The 27,418-nt window shown below is 37.8% G+C and overlaps 1 protein-coding gene across 1 annotated transcript in view; it reads left to right on the top strand.

Annotated features, from left to right (window-relative positions):
• The window catches only part of LOC107158503 (sodium/glucose cotransporter 1-like), an 82,727-nt gene that overhangs the window by 34,592 nt on the left and 20,717 nt on the right, over window positions 1-27,418 (top strand). Inside the window, exons 7-12 of the mRNA XM_015504951.2 lie at window positions 7,175-7,280; window positions 8,280-8,360; window positions 9,516-9,736; window positions 9,946-10,081; window positions 11,509-11,616; window positions 24,831-24,981. Of these exons, the coding sequence (XP_015360437.2) occupies window positions 7,175-7,280; window positions 8,280-8,360; window positions 9,516-9,736; window positions 9,946-10,081; window positions 11,509-11,616; window positions 24,831-24,981 (803 nt within the window). The remainder of the gene's footprint in view (window positions 1-7,174; window positions 7,281-8,279; window positions 8,361-9,515; window positions 9,737-9,945; window positions 10,082-11,508; window positions 11,617-24,830; window positions 24,982-27,418) is intronic.

Genomic DNA, 27,418 nt, shown 5'->3' with positions numbered 1-27,418 from the left:
CTGGCCACTGGGCACATTTGAAAGCTGAGAAGATCTTTTGACTGGCCTACCGGAACAAGCCTCCTCTTCCTTCCTCACTTCACTTTTCCTTTCTTGGAAGCGTTCAAGTCCATTCGCCATGATGGTAAAACAAAACCAAGCAAAAATCCAAAAATAGAACAAAACAACTCTTCCAAACCAACCTCGGAAACCTCTGAGTTCTAAGATACTGACAGTCCAAAAAAGATAGGAAAACTTGCTTATAGGTTTTGCTTGGCATTTTTCTATCTCCAAAGTAATTACCTGATAAAGGTTAAAGCAATAGTGGAAGGAAGGAAGAAAGGAAAGAACAAAAAGAAGGAAGGAAGGGTGGGTCAGTGGTTGAATAATAAAGAATAAGAGAATGAAAATAGGACCAGTATGACCTTGGTGACAAACCACCTAGCAGTATAATCGGAGGAAGCTGGACTCCTGGTCCATTCATTGCTCACTAACAGGTGATCTGGGAGCAAATGGCATAAACCCTTTAGATGTCCCTTCTTCATGAGGAAACTGGGAATAATAATTGCCTTGTCGACCTCACTGAGTGGTGGGTAGTTAGGATTCAGTGAATTCATTTGAAAGCATAAAGTTACTGAAATGTAAGAGACGATGAAAAACATAACTGATTGAGAGAGCCTTCAGCTCTCATACAGCAGGGCAGAGAGAGAATTGGCATTTTCTGATATCACCTAGGAGTGGCTCTGGCTTTTCCCCTTTCCAGCAGATACAAAGTACTTATTGCTCTATCAAAAAAGCATGTGATTGGCTTAGCAAGTTTTTCTCCCTTTTTTTTAAATTCCACCTTTTCCAACACCAAAGGAGAGATTAAACCAGTTTTAGAATTTTGTAAAAGATCTGCCCTGGCTAATATCTGAGATGGGTTGAAATTGAAGTGAGCCTTTACTGTAGATAAGCAAGAGGGTGGGAAGGTCACTCTAAAAGTAGCAGGAAGCTGGTGACGGAACTGTCCCTTAGATTTCAGTTTGTGAGGTGGTACCAGTCTCTTGAGCACATAGAGAAGGGTAATGGGTTTCCCCTTTTCAGAGGCAAACATTCTCCAAGTCCACAGTTCAAGCTGGTGAAAGTCTGTTGACTGCAGTTGCCACGGAAAGGGCACTCTTTGCCCTTGGAGCTGGTATAGGGGTAGTCATATAAATAAATGTCCAACCTCTCTTCCTACCTTCCCTATCATCCCACCTATTTTTCAGGTTACTGATTAAACCTCCTTGGATTGAGAGTCCCCAGGTAGGTGAGGGGCATCTTCTTCCTGCTCAGATCTTGATGAGGAATGTTTCCTAGCATCAGCTTTTTCTAAATTTTGCTTTTGAATCATATATGGCATTGTCTGTTGCCTCTCTGTATGATTTCTTGTACTCCCTACTAGAGGCCCTAATAAACATCATATTTGTTCCATCCATTGCCCAAACATGATCGCTTGACAAATGTTTAAGAAGGATGATAGCTCCACTTAGTGCCAGTATATTCAGTGTCAGGGGCTTTACTTCCATTATCTCTTGTTCTCATAAGTGAATGGCACGGGTAGGGGTTTCTGTTTTTACTTTTCACTTTATGGAAGAGAAAATGAAGCCTCAGAGAAGTTAGGTAATTTTCCCCAGCTAGCATAAGGCAAAGGCAGGATTGAAATCTGGGTCTCTCTAGTCTCAAAGTCTGTGGTTTCACACTTTTGTCTTATGCTTAGGTAAGATGAAGGTGTAGAATGATGAAATGGGATAAATCAGCTAGTAGTATGTCCTAAGCTCTCATTTTATATATGGGCAAATAAGGTTTAGGGAGGGAAAGAGACTTTGGAGGGTTAAAGAGGAGCAGAACCAGGATGAAAAGCAGGTTTCCTGACACTAATCTAAATATTTTGACCTTATGTGTCTTCTATCTTTCATTCCTCCAGTACAGAGAGCGTTAAAACTTAAGACTGCTTGAAAAATTAAGGGAAGCAGTTAAATGAATCTCATAATATAAACGAGTTGGTGAGAGAAAGATCTGAAAGGACTGTGAAGAACATCAATTGTACGCTGGGTGTCTGGAGGTCCTGAAGGAGGGAGGTGTGTGGAGAGAGACAAGGCTTTCGCTGTACATTTGGCTGGCTTCAGGTTTACCATGGGGTGTAGAACTTGAAAATTTATAAAGAAATACATACACAGAATTCAGACATGAAAACAAAAGAAATACCTTGATGTCAATTGTACCTGCTAGGAGCCCAGTACACAGGAGTGCAGGGATCATGGATAAAAGAAAAGAACTATTAGTTAACAAAGTGACTAGGTAAGTATAGTGTGTATCACAAACAAAGATTAACCAATTTGTGTGTGTGTGTGTGTGTGTGTGCACAGATGGTTTATGATAGATAAGAAGAAAGGAGAGAAGGTCTTGTGAGATCCATGTACAGACAGGGAATAACCAGAGACTTGTCAGGAATGTTTTAAGAAGACAGAAATCTGGCATGCATGTAATTTGAGGTAGACAGCAAAGCATATTGCAGGTGTGTGGGTAGTGGTGGCGAGGAGCCTTTGCTATGGCTGCCATCTTGAGGTTATATTCTTTCCAGCTCAGAGACCCTGAACTGATGTCTCTCCATGAACTCCTCCATTTTATTGGTTCCTTTGAGCACCTGCCTTATCAAACTCCGAGAAGCATTTTGTTATGTAAGGTTTCCTGGCATGGTGCATCTTATTCAAATGTGTGCAATCACTTGAGATAAAGCATCAGATTTTATGAATTACATGTGATAACTGAATGTCCTTGTTTGTATTTCCCGTGGCTATTATCACAGATCATGACTGCAATAAACAGTGACTCTGCTGTCCATTTGGGATCCTTGGGTAAAAATAAAAACTTTGGCTTTTGCTTAAGATTTGAATGCTTATTACCTGGGCTATTCACTTTCACAAATGGAAAGAGAAATTTGAATAATAATGCTTCTGTATCTGAAACCTCATTGCCAGGTAGGATTTACTGGGTGCTCAGATACATCTTAGAACCAGAATGGACAGCAAACACACATATCAAATCACAGCATCCTAAAAACCTCTGCACTGAAGCCAAACAACCCACACAAGACTCATCAAAATCAGAGACTCAGTTCTCTTAAAGATTTTCTAGCTGGGGTCTGAATTTTTATTATTTCCTAAGAGTCCCATGGAAACTGATCAACTAAACTTTCAAAGCCCTTGGGAGAAACCAACCTACTATTTGCTTGGGTAAATAACATTTTCTTGGAACACAGAGAAGCCCATTTGTTTATGTTGTCTATGATGCTTTCATGTTTTACCTGTAGAGTTGGAATGATGGTATGGCTTGCAAAGCTGAAAATGTTTCTTACCTGACTTTATGGGAAAAAATTGCCAATCCTTGAACCTAGAGGACCATACTTTTCTATTTCACTTTGAGTTGATTTTGTTTTAGCAACATCAGGGAAATTTCCATCTCTCTCCCTTTTTTCTTTGCTTGCTTCTTTCCTTTCCTTCTTCCTTTCATTTTTCCTCCTTCCCTTCCTTCTTTCTCTTTTTCTCTATCCCTTTTTTTCTTAAGGCATTTAACAGTAGTTTAGGAAAGGAGCAATTTGGGATGATTACTGTAAAACTGAGGATTATAGAAAACTCCTTTTATATCAAAGCTATATATTATTCAAATAAGCATGATCACTTGAGATAAAGCCTCAGTTTTATGAATTACACATGATAAGTGAGCGTTGTGTGTGTGTGTGTGTGTGTGTGCACAGATGGTTTATGATAGATAAGAAGAGAGGAGAGAAGGCCTTGCGAGATCCATGTACAGACAGGGAATAACCAGAGACTTGTCAGGAATGTTTTAAGAAGACAGAAATCTGGCATGCATGTAATTTGTGGTAGACAGCAAAGTTTTTCCTGGTGCTATTATCACCATTGTTCTCAGGGCTATTATACCACTATCATGGTGTATTTCCTATATAGTCCCCTGCTTTTCTAAATAAAAATAATTCAATGAAATATTTAAAACATACAGAAAAGAACAAAGAATAATAATATGGCAAACACCTTGATATCTATCCACGCAAATTTTGTAGATCTAACTATTTATTATTAATTTATTGTGGTATTAGGGATTGAATGGAAGGGAGCATTACCACTGGGCTACATCTTCTCCCCTGCTCTTAGCTCTTCTTTTTATTTTGAGACAAAGTCTTGTTAAATTGCTGAAACTGGCTTTGAATTTGCAATTCTCTGAGTCACTGAGATTACAAGTGTGTGCCAACACAACTAACACAATTTAACATTTTTAAAAAGAAACAAAACATAACGTATCTGCACCCTTTTCTCCGTACTTCCTCTTGATCCCAGTTCCCTCCTTCCTAAGAGGTAAATGCTAACTTTAACTTCATACGTATTCTTACCATCTTTGTTTTTTAAATTTTTTTTAGTTGTAGATGGACACAATATCTTTATTTTATTTATTTATGTGTTGCTGAGGATTGAACCCAGTGCCCCATGCCTGGGAGGCAAGCCCTCTACTACTGAGCCACAACCCCAGCCTCCCATCTTTATTTTTATATTTTTGCTATACCCCCACACACCCATTTATCCTTAAAGAACATTTTAAAAATTTCTGCTCTACTTTTGAAACTTCAAGGCATTTAAGAAAATCTTAGGGTGAAGAAACATCGATAATCCTCTAACTAATACAAACATTTTCATTTCCATATTTCAATCTTTTATATATTTTGTGTATTCTTTTATTATAAAATTTCAATCAGAATGTGCACACTGGCTGGGATTTAGTCAGAAACAGAGCACTTTTTAGCTAGTGCAAGGCCCAGGTTTTGATCCCCAGCAAACACCTCTTGCACATACACACACAAAAAGTACCCACACCATTTTGTTTCATTTCCCCCTGCTCTTAGCAAAAATTTTACACATTTTTCGATTTTTAACTTCAGCATCATTACTTTTAGGGGATGGAGAACATAACTGTTGATATCTAAGTTTCAGCAAACTATTTAAAAATAACTAGTAGACAAAAAAACTCTCAACAGTGTTTGCCTTTGGGAAGAGTGATGATTTTTCAGCATTTAACATTTTACTTTTCAATATATAACTTTCCATGCTGTTTGTTTTAAAACCACACACATTATTTTATTCAAAATTTTGTTTTAAAGTCAATTTTAAAAATTGGTTAAAATGACTTAGCAGAAAATGTTACAGAAAAGTGATTCTTTACTTTTCAATGTTGTTTTAAGGATCAAAATAACATGTGCATCTGAAAGCCCTTAGTAAACTATAAAATTCCTATAATTGAAGGGAGAAAGAAAAAAAAGCCAGGGGCTGGGGTTGTGGCTCAGTGGCACAGCACTTGCCTAGCACGTGCAAGGCACTGGTTTCGATCCTCTGCACCACATAAAAATAAATAAATAAAATAAAGGTATTTTTAAAACAACAACAACAACAATCCAGCAGTGAAGAAGGAAAAATTGGTTCATTGAGAGAGACCCAAAGACTAATGCCAGAAACCCCAGGCTAAAGTGAATTCACTCAGATCCAGTCACTTTCATGAACTCAGCTATCATATCCCCAGTTGTTTCTGCTGGCATTTGGGGTTTCAAGGGCAGAATTTATCTTGGAGGTAGGAATGACTCATGGGAGGAAGAATTTATTTGCCAGGGAGATTTGCTTAGAATTCTTTATCTGTACTAGACGGAAATAGAATGTCATAAAACAAGATTTATATGAGATCAACATTTCAAGAAGTCTTTATAAGCTTCATTTATAGAATTATCTTGGGGTTGTGTAATACTTTATCTGAGCTTGTTGACAGTAAGGCAAATATTAATAAGAGAATCACAGTCTACCATGACATGTTATCATAAAACACTAAAAATTACCTTTCCTTGGAAAATAAGCCAATTGTGGGCATTTCTAAGGAAATAGTAGCAGCCTTGAACTCTTTTTATAACTCATTTGTGTTTGTTAGTTATTCCACCAAATCAAAAGTGTATGAATTTGACAGCATCCTGCTGTAATCATGAATGGGGCCCTTTTAATTTGTATAACTTTGTGTAACTGTTTGGAGGCATGGGATGGCATTATGAGTATTCAGCACAATTTCAAGTGGCTTCATGTGCAGTCAGGAAAAAGTGGTCATTTGCATTTAGCAAGCATAGAGTACAGCAGGGGTTCTTTCCTCCTCTTGGGCTGCTGCAGAGGGCAGGATGAATCCATCCAGGACCTGGTTGGGGAATGTTTTTCTTGGCTGCAGGCTTTTCCCATTTCCAGCCCCTGAGATAAGCACCTGGAGTCAGGACTTCCTGCTTTAAAGATGAAGACACTGAGAAGTGGAAAAGCAAAATGTTTTGCCTAAGGGTACTCAGTGATGGTATCTAAAACTCAGGTCCTCTGACCGCCAGCTTCCAGTGATGGGGTCTCTTTCTAAATCACCCTCTCTCTTCCAACCTCCTAGCTCTGCCTATCCTCCTTCCCCAAGAATGATGATGGCATTAGATCTCTGGAATGAGAATCTTCAGGGAAGATCTGGGAGGACTGGAGCTAATTCATGGGGTCCTCAGAAGCCCATCTTGGGTATTGGGGGTTAATTCATTCTCCAGGGCTCAAACATTAACAAGTAAGCATGAAATTGACATTAGACCAAATAATAGAGCCAAATAAGAGAGATAAAATTATAATCTTTCTAAAGTTCTCTTCATTATTTGTTTGGGTTTGGGATTTCCACTCATGGATTCTGTAGCACTAAAACTTGTGGTTGGGAATAGAGCTGACAGACTTGTGTACATTGAGGTATAAATTATGGATAATAGCTAAGAACAGCAGTCTACAGGTGGGTTAGGAGGAACATCAAGGTGTTAATAGTTATTCCTTGGCAAAAAAAGTTTCAAAGTTAAATAAGTTGGTGAAGTTTGTGTTCTGTGCTCATGTTCACCTTCACAGAGGATGGTATATACTAAAGATTCAGAGAAGTTGTGTGGCAAAGTAATTGCCTTAACCTTTTTAATTCAGCATTTTCCAGGCATTTTTAACCATGGAATCCTTTTTCTGGAATACAAATTATCATCCTGAATAAAGCTAGTTTGGAAACATGGGAATACAGTATGCATCCTGTGGCTAACAGGCTTCTGTCACTTCTAACTCTGCCTTTCCTCTTCTTCTAGGCATCCATCTTTGCTGGAGCCATATTCATCAATCTGGCTTTGGGCCTGGATATATACCTGGCCATCTTTCTCTTATTAGCAATCACTGGGCTTTACACAATCACAGGTGAGTCTGTTCAAGTGAACCAGCATCTCAAGTTCAGCTCAGTATTAGGCATTTCTTGAAGAAGAGAGATACACCCAGGAAACAGTTTGAGAATGGGCATTTTCTGGGTATCTACTAGTAGTTACCTGAGTGGTCTCAGAAATCTCCAGTAGAGGCTGGGATAGGGCAACTTCTTACAGGACCTCAGGGAGAGCTTGGCCCTGCAAATTGTAGAAACAATGTGACTAAATTGGGAAGATCAGAGGAGTTTCAGATGCAAGAATGTGCGAGCTGAGAATGGAGGTAGGAATGGTAGGCCATGAGGTGGAGGCAAGGTAAGCAAAAGGATGCACTTGGCTGAAGGAGAGTGGCAACTGAGGAGTAATGAGGGTGAGTGTGGGCCATAGGCTTGATAATTCAAAGGCCTTGGATTTGATATTCTGGGGACTGAGAGCTACTGCAGGAGGGAGAAAGGGATGCAGAGGTGATACTTTGCCTAGTTTGGGAAGGTCAGGACCAGCAATGAAACTTACAGCTGAATTGGGGCTCCATATCTTTGAGGACTAAAGTTACTCAGATAGTCTGAGAAATAGTGAATGGACATAGAAGTGGCCTTCTGAAATGTGGCAATTTGGTAATGTTCCTAGGCATCTCCTTATCAGCAATTTGCTCTTCTTTGCCTTCATTTGGAAGCTGCTTTCTCTTACCATAGAGCAGCCATCTCCTTTGAGCCATCCCTTGGCTTAACATGGTCAAATCAGGTTCTTTAGAAACATTCTTCTTTCCCTAAGGCCTTGAGAACATTTCTGTGAAAAGCGGAGGTTGAGAACACACTTTTAAATAGCAGAATACTGAAAAGCAGGGGTGGGGGGTAGAAAAGGCAGGTTGGTGACTGGGGATGGGGTTGCTTCTCAGATTGTGTGTAAGAAGTAGAGGTCATGATGGGCAATAGGAAGAGGAAGCAGGCAGATAGGCTATCTTCCACATGAGGTCACCTATATTGTCTTCTTGCCTGCTTAGGGGGCCTGGCAGCTGTGATCTACACGGACACCTTGCAGACAGCAATTATGCTGGTGGGGTCTTTTATCCTGACTGGGTTTGGTAAGTGGGGGAAGGGCAGGCTGAGGAGGGGGTGGGGGAAGATATACAGAGCCAGGTAAAGAAAGTTTGGGGCAGTCAGTGTCCTTTGAAGGGCAGTGGTCCAACCCACATTGGCCATCACTGAGGAGGACTCATGTTAGGGCTCCTGTTCTCCCTTGATAGCCTCAGTCAGTTGACCCCCCTGTGGGCCTCTTGTCTGCAGAGAAATTGAGGGGGGAAAAAGATGAAAAGATGAGACTTAATACCCATTAAGTTAAATATATCCAAGTTTTGTGTTTTCAGTTTTAGCTTATATGTTCCTTACATTTTGAAGTTAAATGTCCACTTTCATGAGTTGTTGACAGTATGTGACAATTTTCCTCTCAATGGAAAAAAAAAACTAAATTGGCCACTTAATGTTGGGCCCCTCTCATTTCTTGAGGTTTTTACTTGCCTAGAAAATCCTAAAGACAACAGTGGAAACTTATGTCTATTGACACTTGTTCAGAGAGGACGTAAAATGCACTTCATTTTTAGGTGCACAAGAACTTCTATGTGTCCTGCAAAGACTCTTATGTTCTCTGTAGTGTTCAGTTTTCCATGAACTTTCATTTGGTATAAAAGCTCCCAAGTAGACCCTGTGGGTCAGCAAGATAAGGGCTGGAATGACTTGTAAAGAACCCATAGCTGAAAGGTGGCAGGGTTCCAGATTCCTCATTTTCTTGGTTATTGAATTACACTGCTGAGACCAGAGGTGGTAGGTCTCTGTCCAGGTTCCTACTGGTCACTGAGAGTCTATAAGCCTGTGATCTGAGTTCCAAGGACCATGGCGAACAACAGGGAGTGAGGGAAGAAGTCTTTGCATGTGATCCAATACTATGAACTTCCTTTAAATTATTGAAATACCTTTCATTTTGTAAAGAAGTTTGTGATTAGAACACTCTCACAGTTTTTGCTTTGGATCCTCATAGTAGCCCCCAAGGGGGCTGGGCAGGGTTAATAATTCCATTCTACGGTTGAGAAAGCTGACGCACAGAATGGGAAAATAACTTGCCCAAGACCACACAGTAAGGGCTGTCTCTGATGGTGGTGTCCTCTCAAATTCTCAGGCCCCAGAGATGAAATCTCTATGAAGAGTTGGAAATTTCAGACTGTTTTTGTACCAATGTTTTCCAGCTTTCAATGAAGTGGGAGGGTATGAAGCCTTCATGGAAAAGTATATGAAAGCCATTCCAACCTTAATTTCTGATGGAAACACCACCATCAAGGAAGAATGCTACACCCCAAGGGAAGACTCCTTCCACATCTTCCGAGATCCCCTGAAGGGAGACCTCCCATGGCCTGGGCTCATCTTTGGGCTGGCCATCCTCGCCTTGTGGTACTGGTGCACAGATCAGGTACTCAAGCTGGATATGCAGGGTAAATAAAATATCCCCAGGGCACTGCACAGATTCCTGCCTATCAGTGGCTTGTGGGGCTGGGAAACATAGGGGAGGCCTCACATGGTCTTGAGTCTTAGGCCAAGGACTCAGGATGGGGAACCTAACTGTCGGATATCATGGGATCTCAGGGCTGCACCCCTCTCTCACTGGGCTTTCCATGGCAGGTGATTGTGCAGCGCTGCCTCTCAGCCAAGAATATGTCTCATGTGAAGGCCGGCTGTACCCTGTGTGGGTACATGAAGCTGCTGCCCATGTTCCTCATGGTGATGCCAGGGATGATCAGCCGCATTCTCTACACAGGTAATACCTTCTGGGAGACTCACAGACCATACTCATTTCTCTACCTCTGGATCATTTCTAAAGTCCCTAACTTCCTGCTCCCTGTAGTCTGCCCTCTTCTTGCCATGATTACCAAGCATCATTTTCCCCTCTTATCAACAATGAGCAACTTGAGGGCAAAGATGTTTGGGGTTGTGTTCCCTGATTTCTTATGCTGTCAATTGTTTTCTCATTTTATTTTTCAGATCTTTTAAAGTCACAATATGCATCCAACTTGCCTCTTCAATTTAATAACATGTGCTCAATTATAGCTCCCACACTCACCCCAGGCTTGTCTGTCATGAAAAAAAAATACAGTCGGTCTTTTATATTCATGACTTGCATGTCCATGCATTCAACCAACTATGATTTGAAAATATTCAGAAAAAAATTTTATCTCTTTTGAACATGTGTAGCCTTTCTTGCCTTGCTATTATTCAACATGTTACCATAAATATTTACACAGCATTTATATCATATTAGGTATTATAAGTAATGTAGAGGTTATTTAAAGTATTCAGGAAGATATGCATGTGTTATGCAAATTCTATACTATGCTATATAAGGTACTTGAGCACCTGCAGGGTTTTGTATCCACTGGGTGTCAGGTAGTGTCCTGGAACCAGTTCCCTCCATGGACACTGTGGGAAGGCTGTATAACTAACTGAATAGTTTATATTCTAATGCATGTTATACATACTTGTTTACAAAATAGTGCTATGGTTGAATATAGAGCAGCACTAAATGAGATATTCATATAGCAAGTATTAAACAAATGTTTCTTGATCTGAATCCTATACACATTTCTTGAATTCTTTCTAAGCTCTAGATTATGTTCCTTCCCCTCCAAGGCTATTTACTTTTTATCTGTAACCCAGATTTCCCATATTTTGGAAGTGGTATTCAACAATCCTGTCATTGAGGAAATTTCCTCAGTTATTTAGACATTTGACTCTACATCTAAGAGCTGTTTCAAATAAACCTAAAAATTGGGAACCACAAACAACTGTGCTTTTTCAGGAGAAAACAAGGTAATTATCACTACTGTTAGCTGAAGTGCTTCCTCCCCATCTCACCCTAAGCATAATGTCTGGCAGGCTCACAGGCCATACTCATTTCTCTACCTCTGGACCACTTCTAAAGTTCTTAACTTCCCGATCCCTCTTTTTTTCCCCCATCTTCCTCTACTTAAGAACCATCCTTCCTCCCCAGTCAGAGGTTGGGGGTATATCAGGACAAGAAGTATAGGAGCATGGGATGGAGATGCTCACTGCAATCTACATTCATTGTGGAACCATTTCCGGGCCCTGGGCATAAATGTTATATTTGACACCTTGTTTTAAGAAGGTGGATTTTACAAGTATTCCCCCAATGTGTGTTTGCTGACATGATTCTTTGTCTCTCCCCAGAAAAAATTGCTTGTGTCCTTCCCTCAGAATGTAAAAAATATTGTGGCACCCCAGTTGGCTGCACTAACATCGCTTACCCAACCTTGGTAGTGGAGCTCATGCCTGATGGTGAGTCTTTCTTGAGAGGCTGATTGGGTTTAGACTCCCTTTAAATTCCTGAGTGCCTTCTGAGCCTAAGCAGTTTCTGAATCTAGTAGGTCAGTAGGGGAAGTTTCATTCTAAGTGTTTTCAGGTTTTGCACATGTCTATAAGACATATGACTTGGTTAGGCTCTATGAGTCCTGGGACTTGTCCATCAGTCAGGCTTGGAAAAGAGATGACCTGAAAATTTATTAGGTAAAACCGTGGCTCTTCCATAATCATCTAGAAAATCTTTCTAAAATCTTCAACACAGGCAATACAAACTAGTACAATCATTGTGGAAAACACTATGGAGGTTCTTGAAAAAAAATAGAACTACCATATGACCTAACAATCCCACTACTGGGTATATATATCTGAAGGAAATGAAATCGGTATGTGGAAGAAATAGAAGCACTCCCATGTTCATTGCAACATGGCTCACAACAGACAAAGTATGAAATCAATTCATGAGCTCAACACTTTAATGGATAAAGAAAAAGGGGTATATATGCACAAAGAAATACTGTTTTGCCTTAAAAGAGAAGGAAATTCTGTCATTTATGACAACTTGGATGAACTTGGAAATCATTATTTTAAGTGAAATAAGCCGGACTCAGAAAGATGAATACTGCAATATCTCATTTAAATACAGAACCTAAAAAGTTAAAATTATAGCAGCAGATAGAATGGTGGTTACCAGGGAGTGAGATAAAGGTTGGCATGGATTGGAGAAATCTTGTTAACAGGCTACAAAATTTCAGTTGGGAGGAATAAGTTCAAGAGGTCTATTGTACAATGTGGTGATTATAGTCATTAACAATATGTGCTTGAAAATTGCTAAGAGTAAATTATCACAAAAAAAAGGTAAGTATGTGAGGTCATTGATATGATAATTAGCTAGATTTAGCCATTTCACAATCTACACATATTTCAAAAATCATGGTGTACATGATAAATATAAATATTTTTTCTATCCATTAAAAATAAATAAAGCTCTCCAACAAATTAAAATTAAGGCTTAAACTAAGCCTCCGAAGTATAAGAGAATTTTACCTGGGGAATGAATTTACTTTTAAATCATTTCAAGGACATATGTTAGGAGGAAAAAGTCCAGAATTTTAGTGCTAGAAGGAAAGAGTTTGAAATCATAGATAATTTGTAGATGGATAGATTTCAGTGTGGCTTCTTATCATATAGGATATGTTATCTCAAACTTATAGAATTACAGGTGAGCCCCACCCTGCTGGGCATGGTGGTACATGCCAATATTTCCAGCAACTCTGGAGGAAAGGCAGGAGGATCACAAGTTCAAGGCCAGCCTTAGCAATTTAGTAGGCCCCTAAGCAATTATTTTTATATTGATACAGGGTATCAATATAAAAATAATTAAAAAGAGCTGTTGATACTGACAGGGCAGTTGTGGCTCAGCAGTAGAGCGCTGGCCTAGCATTTGTGAGGCACTGGGTTGGATCCTCAGCACCACATTAAAAAAAAGATATTGTATCCACCTATAACTAAAAAATAAATATTTTTTAAAAGAGCTGTTGATAAGTATTTAGGCATCCCTGAGAGTCCAATCCCCAGTAAAAAAAAAAAAAAAAAAAAAAAGAATATGTTATCCTAGAAGATTGAATCCTGAATTTACAATAGCTAAAGTTTGGGGATTGACCTGTGAGATTGTAGTTCATGTTTCATGTTGGAGAAAAAAAATTCTCATAATTATGGCTTAAGATCTGAAAATCTGGTTAGGTTAGGAATGTTAGCACAAAATAACCGAGCTGGGTGCAAACTTCATGGATCAGCACAGCCTTTATTCAGTGATGAAATCTTGCATCTGATGGACCCACTTTCCTAATAGAAAATGAATCAATGACCAAGGGGGAGTCTGTGCTTATATATGCTACACTGAACGATGACTTAATTATTGACAGAGCATGACGGTTTGGGCACTCAGGAAACAGGTTTGGGAGAATTTGAAGTTTGTTTTTACTGGGCAATATTTTTACTTGGGGAAGAATGGAGGGCCTGGGTCACTGTTCAATGCTTATCTCTTTCCCTTCAGGGTCCCATTTACTCTCACTGGGAAAGGATTTATCTGGGGGAAGGATCAATGCTTTGGCTTCCTCCCAGAGACTGTCATTCTAGGCCTGATGGACATCTCCTTCCCAGGGATTGTCTTGTCACTGGATGATGTTTGCCTCCTTTCCAGGGAGTGTCCTATCTCTAGAAAAGGGTATATTGGGAAAGGATCAATTTTATCAGTGCATTGCCTTCTTTTTCACTCCCCCTTCCCAGTCCACACTATTTTGGAGTTTGTCGTTTTCCATATCTTACAGGGAGGGTCTTAGGAAATAAAAAATTTATAAATATTAATATCTTAATGTAGAATAAACTTAAAAATTTTATTATTGAAAAGAAACTTAGAGGCTTCTTGGTTAATCTCTTTTCACAGTTGGGAAAACTGAGGCCTCCAGTAAGAAAGTGACCTTTTCAAGGCACACAACAACTCTGTCTGCCATCTGGCTTGCTTAACTCTGCTCAAGGCTGGAATTGAGGAATTTGGGTCCTTTTTCTTTTAAACCACAGAATTCATGCATGACCTTGGGCAAACTATTTGCATTCAAATGACATAAATAAGAAAGTAATAGTTAACTACCCAGGGAGCCAGGCTACTTATTAAGGTTGTGAGGAGTAAGAGTCACAATGGCTCTTCCTGAGTTTTACACTGGTCTCTGTGGGGGCGATTGTGCTATTTCTTTAGATTGACACAGCTACTCCTGTCCACTCTTCCTGTTTCTCATTTTCCATATTCTTAGGTAGCTTCTTTATGTATCATCTCACAAGTAAATTGTTTTCCTGGCAGTCCACATCAAATGCTATCACTGTGTCTCCTAAATAGCTCTTATCTTCCTCTCCCTCTAAAATTTTGGTCTGATATAACATTACTTTTTGTCCGCACTGCTATATAATTATGTTCAATGAATATTTGTTGAGTGAATAAATGAATGAGAGTTTGAAATGAGTGTGAAAGAGAGGATAGAGTTCTGTCCTAGTTAAGCAATTAACTGATGAAATAACCCTGAGCCAATTGCTGAAGGCCCTACCTAATAACTCCTTGAAATAGAGTTATTAACTGAAAAATGAGAGAGTCAGACTAAGCAGTCTTTCTAACTCCTATAGCTCCAGTATAGTCTATGATCTATATTATATAAACTCAGGAGAAAATATGTTTTTTAATCCTTCTAAAAAATAAAGAGATTGGAATGGGCAGACTTTATAGTCCATATTGCTAGACTATTTATATGAAACCATAAAATTGTTTATAGATACCAAATAAGGAATAAGAGAATCATGCTCCTAAAAGATCTCAAGAGGCATTATTGTTACCAAAAGCTCAGTTCTTGTCCCTGATGACAATTCAATAAAGTAGACGAGGTTTTGAGAAAAAGGAAAAAGAAGATTTAATACTTTGCAAGCAAAAAAAAGAAACACAGAACTCCTGTCCCAGAGGCTGTGGTTCTGCCCATCAGGAAGAATGGAGAGCTCTGAAATAGGTGATTCAAAGGCTACATTCCAGGTGTGCCCTGATGGGTATCAGAATTCATTTGCTCACGTGAAAGATTTCTTAGATCTAGTATCATCTCTGAAGTGTGAATTACATCATTCCATTGATGAGTGTGTACTTACAGACAGACAACTAGGCTTAGTATAGGGAAGAAGGGTAATCCTGTTTCCCCAAGATTAGAGAAGTGGAGAGATTAGGGAGAGGCAGGGGAAGAAGAGAAAAAACATGTCCATTTAAAAATAAGTCACAACTGCAGAGAAGCAAGGGCTATATTTAAAGCATGAGTTAGACCCCTGTTACATTGTGTTTATTAGCTTTGTGTCTGTGGCCAAACACCTGAGAAAATCAACCTGAGGGAGGAAAGATTTGTTTTGGCTCATAGTTTCAGAGGTTTCAGTCACTAGAGGTTTCATTCCATTGATTCTAGGCCTTGGTGAGGCAGAACTTCCTGGTGGGGAAGGTGTGGCAGAGGAAAGTTACCTCATACAGTCAGAAGGAGAGAAAAGCGTGAACTACTTCATTCCTGTGGTGAGTGTACTCACAGACAGACAACTAGTAAGCCAACAGAGAACTTAAGTACATAACAGCCTGAGATAAGATCCACCATAAGGGCATTGCCTCAAGGACTCACTCTCTTTAATGAGGACCCACCTCCTATAGTTTCTAACACTTCCCAGTAGTGCTACCAAATTATGCATCCACCAATGGATGAATCCACTGATGAGGTTTGAGCCTTTATGATCCAATCACTTCCCAAAAGCCCCACATATGAACAAAGTTGTATTAGAGACTGAGCCTTCAACACATGGGCTGTTCGGGGACATTTCAGATCCAAATCATAACAGGCATGAATGTTGATTCAAATAAGTAAACCAAAGTTAATATAAATATGAGTCAAGTTCTATATAGTTGGGTTCCTAAATTATGTAGGAATACTGAAGATATTTAGCTTAGAGAATACAGAACTCAAGGGGACACAAGTTATCTTTAAATATATGAAAGAGGTAATGGAGGTGAAAGGTAAGACCTCTCTCACTGAGTTGCATAAGGACTGAAGCTGTAGAGAGGCATATTTCATCATGGTCAGAACAGTCCAAGAGGGAGAAGACTTCCTGTGGTGTAGCAGATTTCCTCTTACTGAAGTTTTGGGAACAGGAAGCGTTGTGGAAGGGACCCAAGTAGCAGGTAGATGATAAACCTAGGTAATCCCTAAGGTCACTTTGCTTCTGAGACCGTAAATCTGTGCTGTGATGGTGGGCCCTCAGCTTGCCCTGGCCTTCTGGCCTCAGCAGGTGCAATTGTGTGCCCACAGAGGTATAAAAAGAATGACAGAGATTATAGCCAACCATGCTTTCTGTGATTGGGAAAACTTTTAAAACAACACCTCTTATTCTGACATGAGTGGATGTCATAGTATCCCTATTTAACACCTCAAGAAATGAAGCCTACAGTTTGTATAACTTGCTTAAGGTCAGAGTTGGAAATAGAGCTTTGTCTTCTTTCAATAAAGACTTCATTGAGCTGTAACTAACATACCATACAATTTGCCCATTCAAGGTGTCCAACTGAGTGGTTTTTAGTGTGTTCATAGAGTAGTGCCTATCATCCCAATCAATTTTAGAAAATTTTCATCACCCAATAAAGAAATCCTGCACCTGTTGAAGAAATTAGCAGTCCATTCTTATTTCAACCCAACCTCCCAGTTCTAAATAACCGGAGATACACTTTATGTCTATAGATTTGCCTGTTCCAGACCTTTCATATAAAAGGAATCATATAATAAATATGGTTCTTTGTGACTGTCTTTTTAAAAATAGCATGATGTTTTCAAGGTTGGTTTGTGTTTTAGCATGTATTTGCACATTATTTCTTTTCATTAATGAATAATATTTCATTGCATGATAATCCACTTATCAGTTGCTTACTTTGTTTAATCATTGATTAGTTGATGAACATTTGAGTTGTTTCCACTTTTTGGGTGATATAAGTAATGGTGCCATGAACATTCATGCACATGAGTTTCTGTGGGTGTACATTTTTACTTCTCTTGGGTAGACATTTAGGAGTGGAAATGATGAATCACAAAATGTTTAACTGTTTGCAGACCTGCCAATTTTCCATAGTAACTTTGTCATATTACATTTCTACCAACAACAGAAGGTCTCCATTTCTCTACTTGTTATATATTTAAAGTACCATCCTAGTTGGTGTGAAATAGTAATCATTTTGAATTTTCTTGATGTCAAGCATCTTTTTAATGTCATTATTAACCATTGCATACCTTTGGAGGAATGGCTATTCATTCCACTGTCATATATAAATATAAAATGGCTATTCAGATCATTTGCAACTTTTATTTGGTTATTTGTATTTTTATTATAGACCTATGATAGTTATTTTTCTCAGATATTTAAAATTTTAATTTGTTATATAAGATAGAAGAATGCATTAAAGTTCATATTACATATATACAGCACAATTTTTCATACCGCTGGTTGTGCACAAAGTAGAGTCATACCATTCATGTCTTCATACATGTATTTAGAGTAATGATGTCCATCTCATTCCACCATCTTTCCTACCCCCATTCCCACTCCTTTCTATTCCCTCCCCTTTGCACTATCTAGTATTCATCTAATCCTCCCACCCCATCCCCCAATCCCATTATGAATCAGCATCCTTAAATCAAAACGTTCGACATTTGTTTTTTGGGGATTGGCTAACTTCACTTAGCATTATATTCTCCAACTCCATCCATTTACCTGAAAATGCCATGATTTTATTCTCTTTTAATGCTGAGTAATATTTCATTGTGTATATTTACCATATCTTTTATCCATTCATCTACTGAGGGCCATCTAGGTTGGTTCCACAGTTTAGCTATTGTGAATTATGCTGCTATAAACATTGATGTGGCTGTGTCCCTGTAATATGCTATTTTTAAGTCCATTGGGTATAGACCAAGGGATAGCTAGGTCAAATGGTGATTCCATTCCCAGTTTTCCAAGGATTCTCCATATTGCTTTCCATATTGGCTGCACCACTTTGCAGTCCCACCAGCAGTGTATGAGTGTACCTTTTCCGCAACATCCTCGCTGACACTGATTGTTGTTTGTATTCATAATAGCTGCCATTTTGACTGGAATGAGATTTGCGTTTTTCTTTTTTGTTGTTGATTCTTTTTTTAATTAATTTTTTGTATTTATATATGACAGTGGAATGCATTACAATTCATATTACAAATATTGAGCTTAATTTTTTCATATCTCTGGTTGTATACAAAGTATATTCACATTCATATCTTCATACATGTATTTGGATAATAATATTCACCATATTCCACCATTACTTGTAACCTCATGCTCCTTCCCTTCCCCTCCCACCCCTCTGCCTTATCTAGAGTCCATCTATTCCTTCCATGCTCCCGCTCCCTACACCACTATGAACCAGGTTGATTTGCATTTTTCTAATTGCTAGAGATGATGAACATTTTTTTGTATATTTGTAGATTGATTGTATATCATCTTCTGAGAAGTGTCTGTTCAGTTCCTTGGCCCATTTATTGATTGGGTTATTTGTTTTTATGATGTTAAGATTTTTGAGTTCTTTATATATCCCAGAGATTAGTGCTCTATCTGATGTGCCTGTGGTTAAAAAAAATTTCTCCCATTCTGTAGGCTCTCTATTCACCTCACTGACTGTTTATTTTGCTGAGAAGTAGCTTTTCAGTTTGAATCCACCCCATTTATTAATTCTTTATTTTAATTCTTGAAGTATAGGAGGCTTATTAAGGAAGTCAGGGCCTAATCCAACATTATGGAGATTTGGGCCTACTTTTTTTTCTAATAGGAACAGTGTCTCTGGTTTAATTCCTAGGTCCTTGATCCACTTTGAGTTCAGTTTTGTGCCTGGTGAGAGATAGGGGTTTAATTTAATTTTGTTGCATATGGATTTCCAATTTTCGCGGCACCATTTGTTGAAGAGGCTATCTTTTCTCCAATATATGTTTTTGGCACCTTTGTGTAAGGAAAATAAAGAGGGAGAGACGGAGATAAGATGCAGAGGCAGAAAAAAAAAAAGATGGCAGAATGACCAAACTGCCAGCTTTATTTATATCAATAGGTTACTTTAAGTCATTGGCATCATTAATACATATTGTTCATTGTATTACTAGGCAGGTTACAGACTTAGCAACATTATGCAGCTTATTCCTCAGTTACATGCTAAATTGCAATGTGCAATGTTTAGGAGCTTTGTGTAGCTCTCAAAAAAGTCCAATGTATAAAGTTATTGTTATGAGTACAGGTTTAGACTCAGTGAAACATTGTAGTTGTCTAACAAGAGAGTTCCTTTATTCCTAGGAGCTGTGTGCCTGAGATTAAGGTCAAGGCTAATGAGGCTCTTTCTACACAGAGCTTTTCAAGCAGGATATTGCCATACCAGCTAAACATTGAACATATATTTAGTTATTTTACTAGTTCCTAGGAGAAATTTCAGGGCAATATATGGGTGGGAAAGAGAGTATCTGTTACCCCTCTGGGAGTTTACTCACCAGGGTAACACTTCCCTGTACATTTTCACAATCAGAATCCCTACACCTTTGTCTAATATAAGATAAATGTGGTTATGTGGGTTTGTCTCTATGTCCTCTATTCTGTACCATTGGTCTACAAGTCTATTTTGGTGCCAATACCATGCTGTTTTTGTTATTATTGCTCTGTAGTATAGTTTAAGATCTGGTATAGCGATACCACCTCCTTCACTCTTCTTGCTAAGGATTGCTTTAGCTATTCTGGGTCTCTTATTTTTCCAGATGAATTTCATGACTGGTTTTTCTATTTTTATAAGAATTCCATTGGGATTTTGATTGAAATTGCATTAAATCTGCATAGTATTTTTGGTAGTATGGTCATTTTGACAATATTAATTCTGCCTATTCAAGAACAAGGTAGATCTTTCCATCTTCTAAGGTCTTCTTTGATTTTTTTCTTTAGCATTCTGTAGTTTTCATTGTAGAGGTCGTTCACCTCTTTCATTAAGTTGATTCCCAAGTATTTTATTTTTTCTTTTGATGCTATTGTAAATGGAGTAGTTTCCCTTGTTTCACTTTCAGGGGATTTGTCACTGATATACAGAAATGCCTTTGATTTATGGTTGTTGATTTTTATATCCTGCTACTTTGCTGAATTCATTCACTAGTTCTAGAAGTTTTCTGGTGGAATTTGTTGGGTCTTCTAGGTACAGAACCATATCATCAGCAAATAGTCCTAACTTAAGTTCTTCTTTTCCTAAACATATCCCTTTAATTTCTTTCATCTAATTGCCCTGCTAGTGTTTCAAGAACTATGTTAAATAGAAGTGGTGAAAGAAGGCATCCCTGTCTTTTTTCCAGTTTTTAGAGGGAATGCGAACAATTTTTTTTTCCATTAAGAATGATGTTGGCCTGTGGTTTAGCATAGATAGCCTTTACAACGTTGAGATATGTTCTTGTTATCCCTAATTTTTCTAGTGTTTTGAGCATGAAGGAGTGCTATATTTTGTCAAATGCTTTTTCTGCATCTATTGAGATGGTTCTTATCTTTCAGTCTATTGATGTGATGAATTACATTTATTGATTTCTGTATGTTGAACCAACCTTACATACCTGGGATGAACCCCACTTGATTGTGGTGCATTATTTTTTATATGTTTTTTGTATTGAATTTGCCAGAATTTTAGCATCTATGTTCATTAGAGATATTGGTCTTATGTCTTTTTTTTCTTTGATATGCCTTTGTCTTGTTTTGGAATCAGGGTGGTATTAGCCTCATAGGATGGATTTGGAAGTATTCCCTCCTTATTTCATGGAATAATTTGAGGAGTATTGATAGTTCATCTTTGAAGGTCTTGTATAACTCAGCTGTGTATTAATCTGGTCCTGGGCTTTTCATGATTGGTAGGCTTCTGATGGCATCTTCTATTTCCTTGCTTGAAATTGATCTGATTAACTTGTGTAGATCATCCTGATTCTATTTGGGCAAATTATATGACTCTAAAAATTTGTCAATGCCTTTGATATGTACTATTTATTGAAGTACAAATTTTCAAAATAGTTTCTAATTATCTTCTATATTTCTGTAGTGTTTGTTGTGATATTTCCTTTTTCATAATGGAGATTAGTAATTTGAGTTTTCTCTTTCCTTCTCTTCATTAGCATGACTAAGGGTTTATAAATTTTATTATTTTTTCAAAGAACCAACTTTTTGTTTTGTCAATTATTTCAATAGTTTCTTTTGTTTCAATTTCACTGATTTCAGCTCTGATTTTAATTATTTCCTGTCTCCTACTGCTTTTGGTGTTGATTTGTTCTTCTTTTTCTAAGGTTTTGAGATGTAACATTAAGTCATTTATTTGTTGAGTTTTTCTTCTTTTAAGAAATGAACTCCATGCAATGAACTTTCTTTCCCCTTAATACTGCCTTCATAGTGTCCCAGAGATTTTGATATCTTGTAACAATGTTCTCATTTACCTCTAAGAATTTTTTAATCTCTCTTTGATGTCTCTTGTTATCCATTGTTTACTCAATAGCATATTGTTTGGTCTCCAGGTATTGGAGTAGCTATTATTTTTTATTTTATCACTGATTTCTAATTTCATTCCATTATGATCTGATAGGATGCAAAGTAATATCTCTAATTATTTGTATTTGCTAAGAGCTGGTTTGTGGCATAATATATGGTCTATTTTAGAGAAGGATCCATGTGCTGCTAAGAAAGTGTATTCACTCATTGATAAATGAAATATTCTACTTATGTCTCTGAAGCTAAGTTTTTGGTTATATTATTGAGTTCTATAATTTCTTTTTTCAGCTTTTGTTTGGAAGATCTATCAAGTGATGAAAGATGTGTGTTAAAGTCACCCAGAATAATTGTGTTGTGGTCTATCTGATGCTTGAACTTGAAAAGAGTTTGTTTGATGAACGTAGATGCTCTATTGTTTGGGGCATATATATTTATAATTGTTATGTCTTATTGATGTATGGCTCCCTTGAGCAGTATGTATTGTCCTTCTTTATCTCTTTTGATTATATTTAGCTTGAAGTCTACTTTATTTTATATGAGGATAGAAAACCCTGCTTGTTTCCACAGTCCATATGAGTGATATGATTTTTCCTAATCTTGCATTTTCAGTCTGTGGATACCTTTTCCTATGAGATGAATCTCTTGAAGGCAGTGTATTGTTGGGTCTTTTTTTTAAAATCCAATCTGACAGTCTGTGTCTTTGAATTGGTGAGTTTAGGCCATTAACATTCAGGGTTATTATTGAGACATGATTTGTATTCCTGCTCATTTTTGTTTATTTTTGTTATTTAACTTGACTTGGTTTCTCCTTTGATTAGTTTTTTCCTTTAGTGTAATACCTTCCTCTGCTGATTTTCATTGTTGTTTTTAATTTCTTCCTCATTGAATATTTTGCTGAGGATGTTCTGTTGGGCAGGCTTTCTAGTTGTAAATTCTTTTAACTTTTGTTTATCATGGAAGGTTTTTATTTCCTCATTAAAATTGAAGCTTAATTTTGCTGGATATAATATTCTTGGTTGGCATTCATTTCTTTCAGAATTCTTGCTGTGTTTTTTCGTGATCTCCTAGTTTTGAGGGTCTGGGTTGAAAAATCTGCTGAGATACGAATTGGTATCCCCCTATATGTGATCTGATTTCTCTCTCATTTGGCCTTTAATATTCTATCATTATTCTGTATGCTAGGCGTTTTCATTATAATGTACTTTGGTGTAGATCTGTTATAATTTTGTACATTTGATGTCCTACAAGCCTCTTCTATTTGATTTTTCCATTTCATACTTCATGTTTGGGCAATTTTCTGATATTATCTCATTGAAGAGATTGTGCATTTCTTTGGTTTGAAACTCTGTGCCTTCTTCCTCTATCCCAATAACTCTTATATTTGCTCTTTTGGTGCTATCCCATAATTCTTGGATGTTCTGATCATGGTTTCTTGCCATCTTCACTGTGTGTTCAACTTTATTTTCCAGATTGAATACTTTGTCTTCATTATCTGATATTCTGTCTTCTAAGTGATTTAGTCTATTGGTGATGCTTACTGTTGAGTTTTTTAATTTGGTTTATTGTTTCCTTCATTTTAGGGATTTTTAATTCTTTTTGTTTTTCAGAATCTCTATCTCTTTCTTGAAGTAATCTTTTTCTACCTGTATTTGCTCCGTTATCTCTTTGTTGGTATGATCAATGGATGGCTATATTTGTTCCCTTGTCTCTTTGTTGGTGTTATCAATGATTGCCTATATTTGCTGTCTTATCTCTTTGTTGAAGTAATCAATTTTTGCCTATATTTGCTCATTTATGTTATTCTTTAATTCACAGATCATTTTAATTATGAACATTCTGAACTCTCTTCTCTGACATTTCACCAACTACGCTGTCCATGGGTTCTGTTATTGTAGTGTGTTGGTTTGTTTGGGGCACTTTCCTCTGTTGTATTTTCATGTTGTCTATGTGTCTTCCTTTCTTGCAGTGTTAATCTGAGGTATTACAGTTTCTATCCTATAATTTTATAGTATCCATGCAGATTATCTTTACCTCACCTTGATGTTGGGCTTCCAGACCCTGCTGGTGTCCCAGGATAAATGTCACTGCAACTAAAGGTGGTGGCAGCAATAATGGAGGAAACTCAAGATAGCAATGGAAGTGCCCCTAGATGGATGCTATGACTTTCAGAAATAGGGCTGAAAGGGTGGGCCTTACACTGGCTTTGGGAGGCCTGCTCCAAGATGCAGCCACTTCTAGACCTTGTCTGTTGTAGCAAAGTAGAGACTACTGCATGGAGAAGGCTATGTAATTGGCTGCAGTGTCCCAAGATTGAAGTGGGTTAGGCCTGGGCTCCCAGGTGGCCAGGGGTGAACCTGTGTCTACCCTGGGCCTGGGCCCACACAGGTTGGGGGAGGAGAATCTGGATGATAGTTTGTTATATGATCTGTATAGTAGGTCCTTACCAAATAGATGATTTGTATATATTTATTCCCATTCTGTTGCTGACTTTTCATTTTCTTGATAACCTTATCTTTTGAATCCTTATTTAAATATATGTGTGCTGTATCATTAATCTTTTGAGATTGAGAGGTCATATAAAACCCCAAGTGGAAGTACCAGCACCACCATCATCACCATCATTATTATTCAATTGCAAAGTATTTACCTCAGATATGGTTTTTATTTAGAGCTTTGTAGGTTGTCATGGGATTACAATTTAAAGCCATGGCCCATTTCTTAAAACATTTATTCTTTTTGTTTTATTTTGCTTTGGTAGCAGGTATTTAATCAGGGGTATTTAACCAATGAGCCACATTCCCACCCCTTTTAAAAAATATTTTATTTAGAGTCAGGATCTCTCCAACTTGCTTAGGTTCTCGCTGAATTCCTGAGACTGGCTTTGAACTTGTGATCCTCACTGCCTCAGCTTCCTGATCCACTGGGATTATAGGTGTGCACCACTATGCCCAAATTAAAACATTTATTCTTTCTGGAAAAATGAACTGGAGAAGATGGCACAGTTTCAGAAGCAAACAAAAGTTGAGTCCTGCTGAAGTACTAGATGTGCCACTCAGAACTTCCTTGTCTTCCAGGATTGCGAGGCCTGATGCTGTCGGTTATGATGGCTTCTCTCATGAGCTCCCTAACTTCCATCTTCAACAGTGCCAGCACCCTCTTCACCATGGACATCTACACGAAGATCCGGAAGCAAGCATCTGAGAAAGAGCTCATGATTGCAGGAAGGTAAATGCAGAGTCATCCATCATGCAAAAGCTTAAATGATCAGAGAATGATCAGTTAGGAAAGATTGGATGGTGCTGGTAGAGTGACATTGGTGGCTTGTTATATTTGCCCTTCAATGGTATTTAACTTTAAATTGGAGAATTGGAGGTCATAAATTGCTCTGGTCATCAAACCAGTTGTCAATGGGTCTTTTATTTTATTTATTTATTTATATGTGATAAAGATTGAGCCCATTTACTGTCATAAATGAGTTAATAAACACAACAGGACTCTGAAAATATCAAAAATTGTCAAATGGATCAGGTGTGTTCATTATCATGATTAGCCATTAAGCAAATGCTCTGGACAGAGGGTTCATAGAAATGTGTCTCTTCTCTTTCTCTCCAGCTCCCTCTCTCCTTAATCTCCCTAGTACTGGGAATGTTGCCAAGGGGTGCTCTACCAATGACCTACAATCACAACCATTTTTGTTTTTTTAAAATTTTGCAACAGTGTCTTGCTCTATTGTCCAGGCTGGCCTCAAATTCGATTCTATAAATCAACCTCTTGAGTTACTGGGATTACAGTATGTGCCTGACTGCTGATATATCTCTTCATGGGGCTAAAGCACTCTTCTCAGGTCAGGTGGAACAAACCCTGGGATGTTAGTTAAATAAAAGATTCCCAATGAGTTCAGGAGGGATATGGGCTGCCTCTTCATAGGTCTCTGGGCTAAAGAAAGGCAGCCAAGGGAGATATGACCAGCTCAGAATCTATTACTCTGTATCATAGAAAATAGTACTACTACCTTGACTGGCTTTCCCTTAAAAAGGCACTTACTAACTTTCCTTGGTATTTGTAAGGCTCAAGTGCAAAATGGAAAAGAAGATCACTTTGTTTCTTTGTACAGGTCTGGATCCCCTAGTCCTAAGAGTATGTTGGGTCTCACACTTCCTTACATCCCATAACTACTATCTTGTGGCTTATCTCAGTCTCCTGTACAAGCTCACAGTGATGTGAAACAGTTTGAAACTCTGCTGTGTGGACTGTAAGAGCAATCAGGGACTCAGATAAGGGAAAAGTGAGCATAGTATGGCATACTTGGGAAAGGGCCCTGGAGGAGGAAGAACCTTAACTGGGTTCAAAGTGGTAGGTAGAATTGGGGTAAATAGGGGGCAATGGGAGGAAATTTCAGAGTGAGAAATATATAAGAACACAAATTTAAGAATATCAGTTTAAGACTCTTTTGCCTTAAATACATGTGAGATAAGTGAATCAAAGCTTTTTTAAAAAATGCTTTTACTAGTGTATTATAGTTTTAGATAATAGTGGAACATATTCTTAGAGGCATATAACATAATTTGCTGCATTTCAATCCCCAGTTCTTTCCCTTTCCCTCCTCTTCTCCCTCTACCTGATTCCCTTCTCCTATTCTAGTGCTCTTTTTCCATTTATTTGTTTTGTTGGATTTTTTAAAAACATTTTTTAGTTGTCAATGGCTCTTTTATTTTATTTATTTATATGTGGTGCTGAGGATTGAACCCAGGGCCTCACACATGCCAGGCAAGTGTTCTATCACTGAGCCACAACTCCAGCCCTTGTTCTTTTTTTTTCAAGAGAAGCATTACAGTTATACACAAAATTAATTTCATTGTGGTATATTCTTAATTTGGTCAATTTCATTCTGCTGTTCTTCCCCTTTCCCATCCCTCCTTCCTCTCCTCAATCCTCTTTCTCTGTTCTGCTGTTCTTCCTTCTATTTTTCACAAGATCCCTTTAATTTATAATTAAATAAAGAGTCAAGTAATAAGAGCTTATAAAAGAATCTCCAATCTTTTTAGGACATGGTAAAACTCAAGAGGAAGAGAGCTGGAAATACCTAATTGTGTCCCTTCCTATCTAGACTATTGCTTTATAAACTTTCTTTGGCTTATTTTAAATTTTATTATGAGGAAGAAGGAGGAGAAAATAATAGCACTAGGTTTTTTAACTATTTATTGAATTCCTACTATATGTGAGGCATTTTACTCTCACTAATGCTTATTCCAATTTTTCGTGGTCAGTCACATTTTTCTTTGTCTAGAGTTGTAAAATTTGAGATTTAGAGAGAAGCTCAGCAATGTGTCCTATATCACACAAGGATAGAAAAAATTTTAATCCAGGACTGTCTTGCTCCAAAGTATATAACCTTGTCCCTGTACTCTACTGCCTCCCTAAGTGGGATTTTTGTATGGGAATGATTTCAATAAATAACTATTGAAAACCAAGTGTGTTTCATTTACCCATAGCCACAGATGAAGAGGGAGGAAAAAATACTCAAGAATGAATTTGTTTATTAATTTTTCTTGCTGTGGTCATGTTATATATGTGTGTATTTGTTCATATGTGTATGTGTGTGTGTATATATATATGTATGTATATATATATATATATATATACATACATATATATATACACA

This window comes from Marmota marmota, unplaced genomic scaffold, assembly GCF_001458135.2.
Source record: "Marmota marmota marmota unplaced genomic scaffold, marMar, whole genome shotgun sequence".
NCBI lineage: Eukaryota > Metazoa > Chordata > Mammalia > Rodentia > Sciuridae > Marmota > Marmota marmota.
The sequence above is the reverse complement of the archived record's forward strand: the minus strand, read 5'-3'. Positions and strand labels throughout refer to the sequence as shown.